Source organism: Coturnix japonica, chromosome 1 (genome assembly GCF_054131305.1).
Source record: "Coturnix japonica strain WE chromosome 1, WE-NBRP24, whole genome shotgun sequence".
In the NCBI taxonomy this organism is placed as follows: domain Eukaryota; kingdom Metazoa; phylum Chordata; class Aves; order Galliformes; family Phasianidae; genus Coturnix; species Coturnix japonica.
Genome location: NC_140663.1, coordinates 67,823,348 through 67,834,566, shown reverse-complemented (window position 1 = coordinate 67,834,566; position 11,219 = coordinate 67,823,348). Strand labels below are relative to the sequence as shown.

General features: G+C 45.2%; 1 protein-coding gene across 1 annotated transcript; it reads right to left on the bottom strand.

Annotated features, from left to right (window-relative positions):
- Nucleotides 1–3,969: 3,969 nt before the first annotated feature.
- On the bottom strand, nt 3,970–11,145 carry PKDREJ (polycystin family receptor for egg jelly). Its single transcript, XM_015870626.3, has one exon. The coding sequence runs from the start codon at nt 10,875–10,877 to the stop codon at nt 4,104–4,106; it is 6,774 nt and encodes a 2,257-aa protein (XP_015726112.2). The 5' UTR covers nt 10,878–11,145; the 3' UTR covers nt 3,970–4,103.
- Between the last annotated feature and the right edge of the window lie 74 nt (nt 11,146–11,219).

The following is an 11,219-nucleotide window of genomic DNA, read 5'->3' as shown; positions in this document are numbered from 1 at the left end:
TCCCTTCTTCAGACACCGTGCTGCGAGCTGGGCTTCACAGCCCACAGGCACCGTGGTGGCCTGATACTGTGATCTCTGTGAGCTCAGGGCTTAGCTGGTCAGAGAGCATCACCTCTAGGGCTCCCAGAGCCCAACACAAGGGCTAGCAGAAACACATCAGGTAACGGTTCGCCTACTCAGACAAGAAAATACAATTCCTTAATGAGTTACATGCAGGAAACCTTACAGAGAGTGCTGAATGACCTCCAGGTGTCTCTAGAGACTGCTCTGTTACAGCAGTACATGCTCCTGCACCGTTAATCACGCTCTACCTGTGGCAACAGAAATGCAGGTGTGCTGACTTAAATTCTGTGCTCACCATAACTTGATTTCTCTCCCTCATGTTTTTGTTGTTGTTTTTTTTTTTCTTATTTTTGTCAGCCATTTGCATCTGACTTAAGAACAAGGACTTCTGGGGAGAGGCCAGCATACAAGAAGGTAAAGCCACTACAGAGCAGCCCGAGCTGAAGTCCTCCTCAGGCCTCTAACTCCTTTCCTAACTGACATGTAAAACTGGACTTGGCTAAATTCACTTTCCAGGTTAGTTGAACAAGTTAGAAAAATATATACAGATATAAACCACCTGCAGAGATCCCATGCATCTGTAATGTAATTAAAGCCTGTCATCTATGGATTTAATATAATAATAATATTTATTATTTATTATTTATATATTATTATTGTTGTTATTATTATTATTATTGTTGTTGTTGTTGTTATTATTTTAACCAGGGTTACTCTAGCTCTGTGTTAACAGCAGTTATCTCCAATTCATGGCAAGTTTCTCAGTCACAGTAAGCTAGAAGGAAAAATGCTAGTTACATCTCTTAACCTGTATGGCCCACTTTGTGACACTGATGAATCACTCTGATTTAAGATCTGAAGAGAGGCTCATGACCAAAATATTGTTTTTTAACTACATTTTGTGTGTGTGAAAGACATTTTGTCTTTCTACAAACTTCATCTCCCCTTACAGTTTTCTGAACAAATATATTTAGCTTCCCATCACCATCTCACCTCTGCAATTAATTACAATTTTGGCCATGGTAGCACTGACAGAAGAGCATTTGTTTTTTACTCAAAGGCTGCCATACTCTGCTTTGCTGTGATGCTCTGGCAAGGAGTGAAGGCTTTCTGTGAGGCCATCTGTAGCATAGCGTGGCCTGATGGAGATGTAGAAGGAAAGGAGGGGTAGTTCATGATTGTGTTGCAGAGGCTGGCCTCATTAGGTGGATAAGACAATCCTCTTTTCTGGAAATCTGACAGAAGGACATTAGTTTCCTGAATTTCCAGAGAAATACAGGTTCCTTTATTCCTATAATTGTCTCCTGAGCTCTAACAGGTTATTATGAATAAATTGGCAGGTGGGTCTGACATCTCTGAAGTACTTTGCAGCATAAAATAATAATGTCTTGGAGTTTCAGGAGGTTAATGATGATTTTTTCCATGTTGGGTTCCCCATGAAACCAGAACCAACATAATGGAACAGGTCTTATTCTTGCTTTTGTGCTGGTCAGTCCCATTGAAGAGTCACTGACATGACTCAGGGCAGCTGCATCAGGGAAGCTGCCATAGTAGTCTAAGTACCTTGGCTCCAATAACCTCATGCTACAGCTCCTGCACAGAGGAAGAGGCAAGTTGATATATACGTGTCATTTCACAAAGGTGTTTGGTCACTAGGTTGCACTTGTGTTACCCAGATCTCCCTGAAGGGATGATATCACGTTATCACAAAAAGTCCGGATTTTCATGTAATAAAAAATTATTGCATCCATTCTAATTGAGAGATGATTCTATTTCTGAAGGCTGCTTTGAATAATAACTGCTCTGTTGGATCCTCTTTTTTTTAAAAAAAAAAAAAAAAAAATTTTATTTTTATATTTATTTTTATTTATTTATATAAAATATTTTTATATTTTATTTTTTTTCCTCCATACATAGAAATTCCTATGTGAGACTGTGGAATTACTCACACAAGGAGTAATTCCACAGTAATTCACCTTTGGCTGAATGACACAGTCTCTTGCATTTCTCCATATAAACTTCATAAATTCTTCTTGGCTCATAACATTTGCATCTGCCTTTAGGGTGGGCTTATACATTTTCAGCAGTTAGTACAGCTCCTTTTCTCCCATAGGCATTCTGTATGTTGGGCTATTTTCTCAGGATCTTTGAGTCACTGAATTTTGTATTTGTCAAAAGGAGTGAATGAGAAAATTTTGGATCAACACACAAATATTTGTTTACTTGAAGTTAGCATGCATAGGGAAGGAAGAGAAACCTACACAGCCGTGTATAAGTTACATTTGCAAACAGGCATCTGTGAGAACTGTTCTGTGGTCTGCTCTGAAAGGAGAGTGCAGGAAAGACATCTATAGGTGTCAACAGCCAGTACTGTGATAACATTTTAAAAAATTCAATATGATATAGACAAAAGTGTTTATTTTTCAATCCTTAGATGTTGCTGACATCTCCTCTCAGAATGCCCATAATTGTAAAAACTGCTGATTTTCTCAGTGGAACAGGCAAAATCGAAGATGAGTGCTGTAACAAGGGACTGAGGATGTCCATTTTGAAAGTGACTGCCCTGAATTTAAATCTTTACAGATTTTTCAGCTTCAGAAGGCTTATACTGCTTGGTGCCTCTGATTTGGACAAGTTTAAAGTGCTTCTCTCTCATCTCACCATCATTCATTGTTTCCTTACCCAGTTTAACCTCAGAATAGAATTCCTAAGTAAGCCACGTAATGTTTTTGCAGTGCTTTGGAAGAAAAAAAGGGGTGTTTAGGATTCAAAAGAAAAATTCTTTCCTACAAAAAGGAGGTTGCCAGTCCTAAAAGGCAGTCCAGTGAAGTCTCGTAGCCATAAGACACGCCATACAGTACAGCAAAAAATGATGATACTGCAGTTACAGCTATCACGTAATGCCTGTGAGAGACAGGAACACCACCAGCAAGAAGCTGTGAGTGGGGCCATGTTGGGAGGAGTGGGTTAAAAGCGGAAGCTTGGTGAGAAAGATAGGATAGGATATCCTCAGTATGATGCGCTGGACCTCCCTGTCTTGTTGCACAAAAGTTTGCAGCCCACTGAAGGGCAGGGCACAATTGTGAACATCAGGTGTGCAAACCCTTGATAAACAGGCATGAGCAGCAGGCTGGCGACTCTCTGGAATGAGTGGATTTCAGTGTTGGCTGTGTCTATGCTTGCGTGCCTCTGCCTGGTTGTTGCTTAGGGAATGCTCTGGTTAGAGAGGAATGGAAAAGAAATGTGTTCTTCTGTTTTCACCATGGGTCTGCGTTTGTTCCTGCTGCCTACCTGTGTTGACCCGCCTGGGCAAGCAGTATCCAACATATCAGACAAGGATGGTGGTGGCAAAGGCCCTAGATGTAAAAGCTAAGTAGCATGGCTATCTAGAGCAATTGTGAAAATAAAAGCAAAGAGTCTGTAGAGAGGAAGAGAGTCACCACTGAGGTTTCCAGCGTAGCTCCAAGTTCTCTGTTGATGCTGCTTGTCCCCCTTCTGCTTCTCTTTACAATCATAAGCAGAAGTAGTGTGGCATGGTGACACCAACCACTTGCCCCCCTAGATAATTCCCAGTAAGGGAAGCTTTGGGGAACACACAAAGGGAGCTTTGAATCAAGGAGAAAAAAGAGAGGGGTTCAGGAAATCGTCTTTCACAGATTGCAACCCACACTTGTTTTTTCTTACTTTGCTATTCCATTTCTCAGCTCATCCTGCTGTGTGGGAGCAAGAAACCGACCCACTGGAGGCTTACCTTCCCAGCTGGGTCAGCAGACTGCACCCCAGCAACATTTACCACTGAAATGGGCGCAAAATATTGTCAGCAGAATTTGTCTTAAGTGAGAAAATCTCAGTTCAATCAGTAACAAAAGTTTAAGTCTTAGAAAAGCCATGAAAAACAACACAGAAAACAATTTACAAGCATTTATTTGAAACATGTTTCAGAGTAGAGGTGGTCTGGAATTAAAAATCCCACTTTGCTCTTATTACAAGATAAACCATTTTTTTTCCCATTTGCCTTTTCTTTTCTTGAGGCCCGAATGTCACTGATGTCTCCTCTCAGCCTGCACATTGAGCGCACTGCGGCAAAGACTGGGGTCATTTCTTTTGGCTGTTTTACAGATGAGAAAACACAGCATCTTTTTCATCCTTTGCAATGCAAAAGCAACTGCTCTTGCTTCATCAGATGGTTCTTCACATACAATTTCTTTCCTATCTGCATAGGCGGACAAAATAATAGCTTGGAAGAGGTTGATCAAAACACAGGTCATCACTAGCAGGAAGGAGGCAAGGAAAAATCCACCCAGCAGCCTGCTGGATGAAAATTCAGTATTTCTGAAAGCAGCCACGCAGTAAGACAAGATGGTCTGAGCTGAGCGAATCATATTCTGGTAATCCCATTCACTCTGGCCAAACACAAGGTAGCCAAAAGCCATAAATATGAAGAAGTACACGACCACAACAAAGGCCATAGAGGAGATTCCAGGAAGGGCTGCCAAGATTGATCTTTGAGCCAGACGCACCTCATAAAATAATAGAGAATACTTTAGCGTCTTCAGAACTGCAAGAAATGACAAAAAGCCCAAAGTATTCCTTAAATTCTGATCTAAATGAGAAACTGCATGAAAAGGAATGAAATCGTTTGGATAAAGTAAGAAAAAGTGGACGATGTCTGCTCCCATCTTGAGCTTTATAATATGTAAAGAAACAAAAAGGAAGAATGCCAATTTTAAGATGAAATTGACTGTCTGGGAAATACTTCTAGTAGATTTTTTTCTGTGGACCATGCTGTAAAGGCCGTCTGCGGTGTAAATGAACAGAAAGGCAACAGTGCATACAAGAAATGCCTTTTCACCTTTTGTTTGCTGAGAGAAAATGGGGAGCGCAAAAGAGTGTACTGACAAAGTTGGTTTTATGATCCCAAGAAAAGAAAGTTCAAATATGACTGAGATACTGCAAAAGAGATGTCCATCCACGCTGAACGTAGTCAGTTCGATGATCACAGCCCAAGTCTTTTCATCGAGCCAGTTGCTCTCTTGCAGCAAATCCAGCCTCGCTGTTGAATTACGTCTTTCTTCTTCAGGGAAAAAGCAAAACGTGTATCCTCCTGGTCCATACGTGTGCAAATGTCCATATGAGAAGTAAGTCCAGGGAGTCCTGTTTGGTCGGTAAGTAAATCCGTGGCAACTGCTGGTATCCCTGGAAAAAGAATGGTTGGCAACTTCTGTCCAAGTGCCAGCATAGTCATCATTCTCCTCGATGTCCTGGCCATATCTGTGAAGGCAGTGGCTTTTACTGATCACAAATTTATTTACAAAGCTGTGAGGGTGGAAACACTTTTTCTCAGTACCTTTAGCCCGCACTTGCCTCATCCTGGGCAAACCGATGATTTTGGATGAGCTGTCAGTAAGAAAAGCTGGCTGGACATCATTGTGGATCAAAGGCAAGAAGGTGTCGTTCAGCCACATGTAAATATCTTCTAGCTCGACCACATCAGAGATCCTGGGAGAGAACTGGTTCCAAATGAACTGGTTGTAGTAGAAACTCTTAGTGTTCTCAGTAGAATAAGAAAAATGGAAGACAAAGGCTAAAACAACAAGGTGACTGATAACATCTTTTATGAAAATGAATGCCTTGTCTTTAATTTTTTCTGCTTCCAGCATCTTTGCAATTTCACCATCTGATAAAGGCTTATACAGCTCGGTGTCTCTGATCTGGGCAAGGCTAAAGTGCTTCTCTCGCATCTCTTCTTCATTCATTGCTTCCTTATCCGGTTTAATCTCAGAAGAGAGATCCTGGGTAAACCATGTAATGTGTTCACAGTATTTTGGACGAACTGAGTTCAAAGCTGAGTAACAAATGATTTTTATGATTGAAACAAAGAATACATTTTGAACAAAGGAGGTTGCTGATGCTAAAAGCCACTCCAGTGAAGTCTGATAGCCATAAGACAAACCATACAGCACAATGAAAAATGACGATACCCCACTTACAACTATCACTAACGCCCAGGAGAGATAGATACACCACCAACAAAAAACGATGCGTGGTCTCTTGTGAGAAGGCATGGCGGTAACGCTGAGCAGCTCGCTTTCTTCCTGCAAGTTACCTGCTTCTTTTGCGTAGTTATTGCTAAAATTGGAGTTTGACAGTAGTCTTCTCTGCCAGGCCTTAATCTTTGGAGGGGAGTTCTTTTCTGATTGCTTCTCGTCTCCGGTGGTGCTTGCACCTCCTTCTGAAACTGGGAAGCTATCGCTGTTCTGGGCAGCTCCCTGGCTTCTCATCTGCCTGTAATGCATCAGGCCCTGTGAACTGCTGTGACCAGAAACATTCTCCGGGGAACTATTACTGCCAGATTGTGCTGACATTTCTGAAGGTTTCTGTTTTCGCAAACGTTCTCTCCAGTTTTTAAGATTTCCAGGAAGGAATGGTAGACTTCTGTTTGGGTTCTTCTGGGAATACTTAAATAAGGCCATTATAATCATTTCCACAGGTATTGTAATCAAGGCACATTCAATGCCTATGACAATTGATTTCAAGTACCTCAAGTGCAATGGAGATTCTTCATTCTTGTCAGCATTAAAGAACATAATGTTAACAAGCAGGTTTAGTAATAAGATTGTCAGACAGGAAGATAACCTTTGGAGCCTGCTGTAAGTGCCAGTGAGAACCTGAGCAAAAACGGAGAGCCACAGGTGGCCCTCTTTCAGACCATTGGCCAGATCAATAAAGAAATAGTCCTTTCTGGAAAGTGGTGCTTTTGGGTTGGTGACGGAAAATGTCCTTTCTAGTAAGCAATCCCCCTTGTCAGCAGCAAGCCATTTCCTGCAGATAAAGAACCAGGTCTTCCGAGTAGACATGTGTTCAACTTTGGCTCTGCTTAAGAACCAGCCTGGTGATGGGCCTCTGTTATTGTGCCAGACCCTGAAGGCGCGGATGTCTCCCAGGTCTTCCTTCGTCGTTAAGAGAAAGCAGTCAGTGCTTCCTTGACGGAAAGCAGGAAGCTGTGGATGCCGTAAGCAGTGGATATCACTCACACCATTCTGGCCGATGAGCTGAAGAAAAACATCTGCATTGGTTCCAGCTCCCCAGCGACTGCCAGTGTACAGAGTGACCAAAAAGCTGACTTTATCAAAGGGGTCGTTGTCGGGCAGAACTATGATTTTGTCTTTGCTGATCATCTCAGCCCTGTCTTTTCGTATGGCCCAGAGGGACAAAAGAAAGTAGGCTGAAAAAATGAAGAGCACTGTTAGAAGAGTCACGGGGTTCTTTGGGATGTCTGCTATTAGATTTATTTTAAGATCTACTGTGTTGGGGGTGACAATGACTTTGGCTGCCAGGAACTTGATGTCTAATGCGGATGTACTTTTGGCAGTGAGGACTGACCTACTCCAGTGACTCTGCTTCATGTTGCAGACACAGTGTACCCGCTGCCAGTTGGTCAGGGAACCAAGCCTGCACATGTCTTCACTCCACTGGTTCTCAACTCCTCCCAGAAACAAGCAGTGATCGCTAAAAGTGTGGATGCTCACCAGCCTCATATTTGGATACCTTGTGATATAGGATGTCAGCAAGACGATGGAAATGTTTTGACTCTGGGCACCGCTTCCTTGAGCTGCGACTTTCAGCACTGACTCTGGGAGACAGATGATGTAAGGAGTCTTGATTTTACACTCTTCATCAACTGTCTTGGTTTTGCTTGCCACTGTCGTCGTGTTGTGAAAAGCATCAAAAGAGGCGATGGGAAAACTCTGAGTGACATTAGTGCCTGAAAACACCAGCACCTGGAAAGCCACTTCTAATTTTGTCAGGATCTGGATGTATATGATCTTGGTATCTGTGTTCACTTCAAGACTAAATCCTCCGGTCGTGTAGGTTTGTGTTTTATCAGGTCCCATCACTAACCGAAATGTCGATGATTCAGTATCTTTCCTAGTGATAAGAATGTTTGCTTCTTCAGGCAGGATTCCTAGCAGGTCCCCATTAGCCTTGGTCTCTGCCATTTTGAAGCCCAAGATGGTTGTTGCGATCTCTGAAGTATAAGCCAACCAAGGGAAAGGGTTTTCATCAAACTCAAACAGGGCAGTAGAAATGACAGCATTGTAAGACAATCTCGAATACTTTCCGTCTTTCAGTGTTGGATAGAAACAATTCTTGCAAGCTTTTGTGGTAGAGAAAGTGTTTGCAACATCCCAGTTTTCGTCCTTCATCAAAGTGATCTTCCAGGTTTGGGTTTCCATGACAGTGTCTTCCTCCCCAGGAACTTTGCCTTGGAAAACAATCTCAGTTAAGTTTTCCATGATGGAGAAGACTTCTGCGACTGCATGAACATTGACATTCCTGCGACGCAGAAGTGTAGCTCTCAGGATGTTGGACAAGCATCTCAATATTCCACTGGTCTGAATTTCGGTTTGTTCAGACCAGTGGCTCTCATTGTTCTGTGTTTTCAACACTTCAGTTACTTCAGTCAGTTTTTTAATGGCAATCTCTTGCGACTCAGTGCTCACCTCCTCGGGTTGCTCTGTGACTTGAAAAAGAGAGGCTACTACTTGGTTGATTTCCATTGTGTTCTCAACTGAAATATTCAGGGCTGTCTTAATCAGGTTTTCCCTCAACTGAGTCTTGGTTATCTGGAGGGTTGGTCCAGCTTCGACATAGTTTAGGACGGAGGCTGCAAGATAAGCCAAATAGCCTGCATTAAAATAGTCTCCGGTCTGGAGATAAGCTGTCATGGGCGCACTTGAACCACTCACTGAGGCAAGCAGTTCATGGAACACCACAGCTAGCGGTCGACTTTTCACCGGGTTCTGCGCTATGACATGCAGGCTCAGTTGGGTAAATGCCCCCAGAGAATCACACACTTGAACATACAGCGTCACGGTATACCTCTGAGAGGGCACACCAACCGGAAGGAGAGATGGAGGCATTCTAGGCTGGTAGCCAAAGTACAGAATTGTGCCAAACGTGTTGTCCTCCACCGAGTTAATTTTGGCCGTTTTGGATATGTCGGAAGCTACTATGACCTTGTACGTCAGAGGTAGGTTGCGGTCAGAAAACCCACCGCACTGGACAACAAATTTTGTCAGAAAAGCCATACCCCGGTGTGGGGTGATGCTACACTTGCCAGCCCTGGGTGGAGAATTTACTTTAAATGCGTATCTGTAGAGTGATGACCTCCCACCCCAGGTAGTCACGTTCAGTAGCAGTACGTAGGATTGATCTGCAGTACTGGTAAAAGTCAGAGCATGTATAGAAAGGTAAGCACCAGACCTGCCCGTCGAGGTTCTGGAATTCCAGTCAAAGCTAATTTCTGTAGAGTTTTCCAGCCAAAGCGACCAGTGGTAGACTGGCTGGCTGCTTGTTTGACAGTTGAGGCACTTGCCTGACAGTGTAAACCTCTCTGTCGGAATTACAGCACTGCCACAGTTTTCAAGGCATGCCACATACAGAAGAGGTGAGAAGCCAGACTGCACTTTTATGCTTTGGTCGGCATAACTCCTTCTGCTGTCCTTCTGAATGATTAAACGAAAGTGGTAGACAGCGTTTCCTGGGAGGGATTCTGGTGCTATCACCTGAACAGCTCCTGAAGGTGTCAGCCACCTCAAATCCCTCTGGGCTGGATGGCATTTATTTCCCTCACCGATTCTCATGTATTCATAGTCTGATGGCTCTCTAGTACAGTACCAAGTAAATGTGATTCCCTTGTGTCTTTCCAGTGAATCGGGGTCATAGGACACAGAGCCATCAAGAGTCCAATTATCAGAAAAGCCCACTGTTCGGAAGGTGCCTCCTGCAATACTCGCCACAAGATTAGATCTCTCTATCTGGAGAAAAACTCTGTCTGTCTTACTGAAGGATCTTTTGGTCCCGAGCACATATACCGAAGCAGTAAAATAGACCTGATACATTCCATAATCCAAAGTCCCGCTGGGAACTGTTAACTGTACTGTGTTTACGCCGTGCAGTGATGATATATCTAGAGGTTTATCCCAGTCCGTTGGATTCGTTTTCATGTCCTTAACAGCGTAGAATATCCATTGGGGCTTTATGGACACTTGGAGGCTGCAGTCTACCAGCACTCTGGCAAGCAGGTAAAACGCTGTGCCCTTCTTCTGACGTATGACAGAGGTGTGAAGAGGAGGTTTCTGAATTGTAACTGAGTTCAATTTGCAGGCTGCTTCCTGGTGAAGCACTGCCGGCTCTGCTGTTCTTGAAGCTTTGCCGCTGACTCTGAGGAGAGCTGGTGCCGGTCTGCTTTGGAGGCTGTTCTCTTTTGCCACCAATCCTTGGTGTTTCTCTGGATCCAAAGGGAAAGCCGAGCATTGCAACAAACAGGCGGTGCTTCCCGTGCGATCATGGTACGTGTGTGAGCTATTCTGGGTTGCCCACCTCACTGACACCTCGACGCTCAAGTTGTGGTACAGGCACTCAGGTGCAGCGCATGAGGCAGACGAGCACTGCACGGTGATGAGATTGGAGGCCACAGACCAAAGGGCGCTTCCAGAGGAGAGGCCTATCTGGAGTGTGACTTGCCCGGACCAGAGAGAGGTGTTCTTCGCCCAAACTGAATTCAGGTGCCAGAGGCAGCGCGGTGGTGCTGGAGGCTGCCTCTCTTTGCTCCCCGCCTGCACTCTCGCTCCCGGGGCTGGCTGGTACCGCAGGTTCAAGGCGCCATTCCCCGGGCAGGAGAACCACCCGCCTCCGTCCGCTCCAAGGCAGGAGACCGCCAGGGGCGGCGGCCGCATACGCGGAGAGGAGGCTCGCAGGGCTTGCTGGGAAAAGGTGAGCAGCTGGAGGAGGAAAAGGAGGGTGGGCATGGCAGGACGGCAGGGCGGGGGATGGCGCTCGTCCTGCGGCGTGCCCTGCCGGCGGCTGCCGGTTGAGCAGTGCCAACTGCCAGCGGCAGCCAGAACGTTCTGCGTGCGGACCGGTACCTGCCGCCCCCTCTTCCATGGTACCGCTTGCAAAAAACCCCACGTCAGCTTTCCATACAGCCCCCGGCGGCGGGACGCGCGCACTGCCAGCAGGGCACACAGCCCGCACGGAGCGCTCAGCGTCGCGGCTGCATCGGCGGCCACGCCGCGCCGAGAGGATGAACGGCCCCGCCCCACGCCCGCCCCACGCCCGCCCCCGAGGCCGGCCCGGCCCGACCCGGCCCC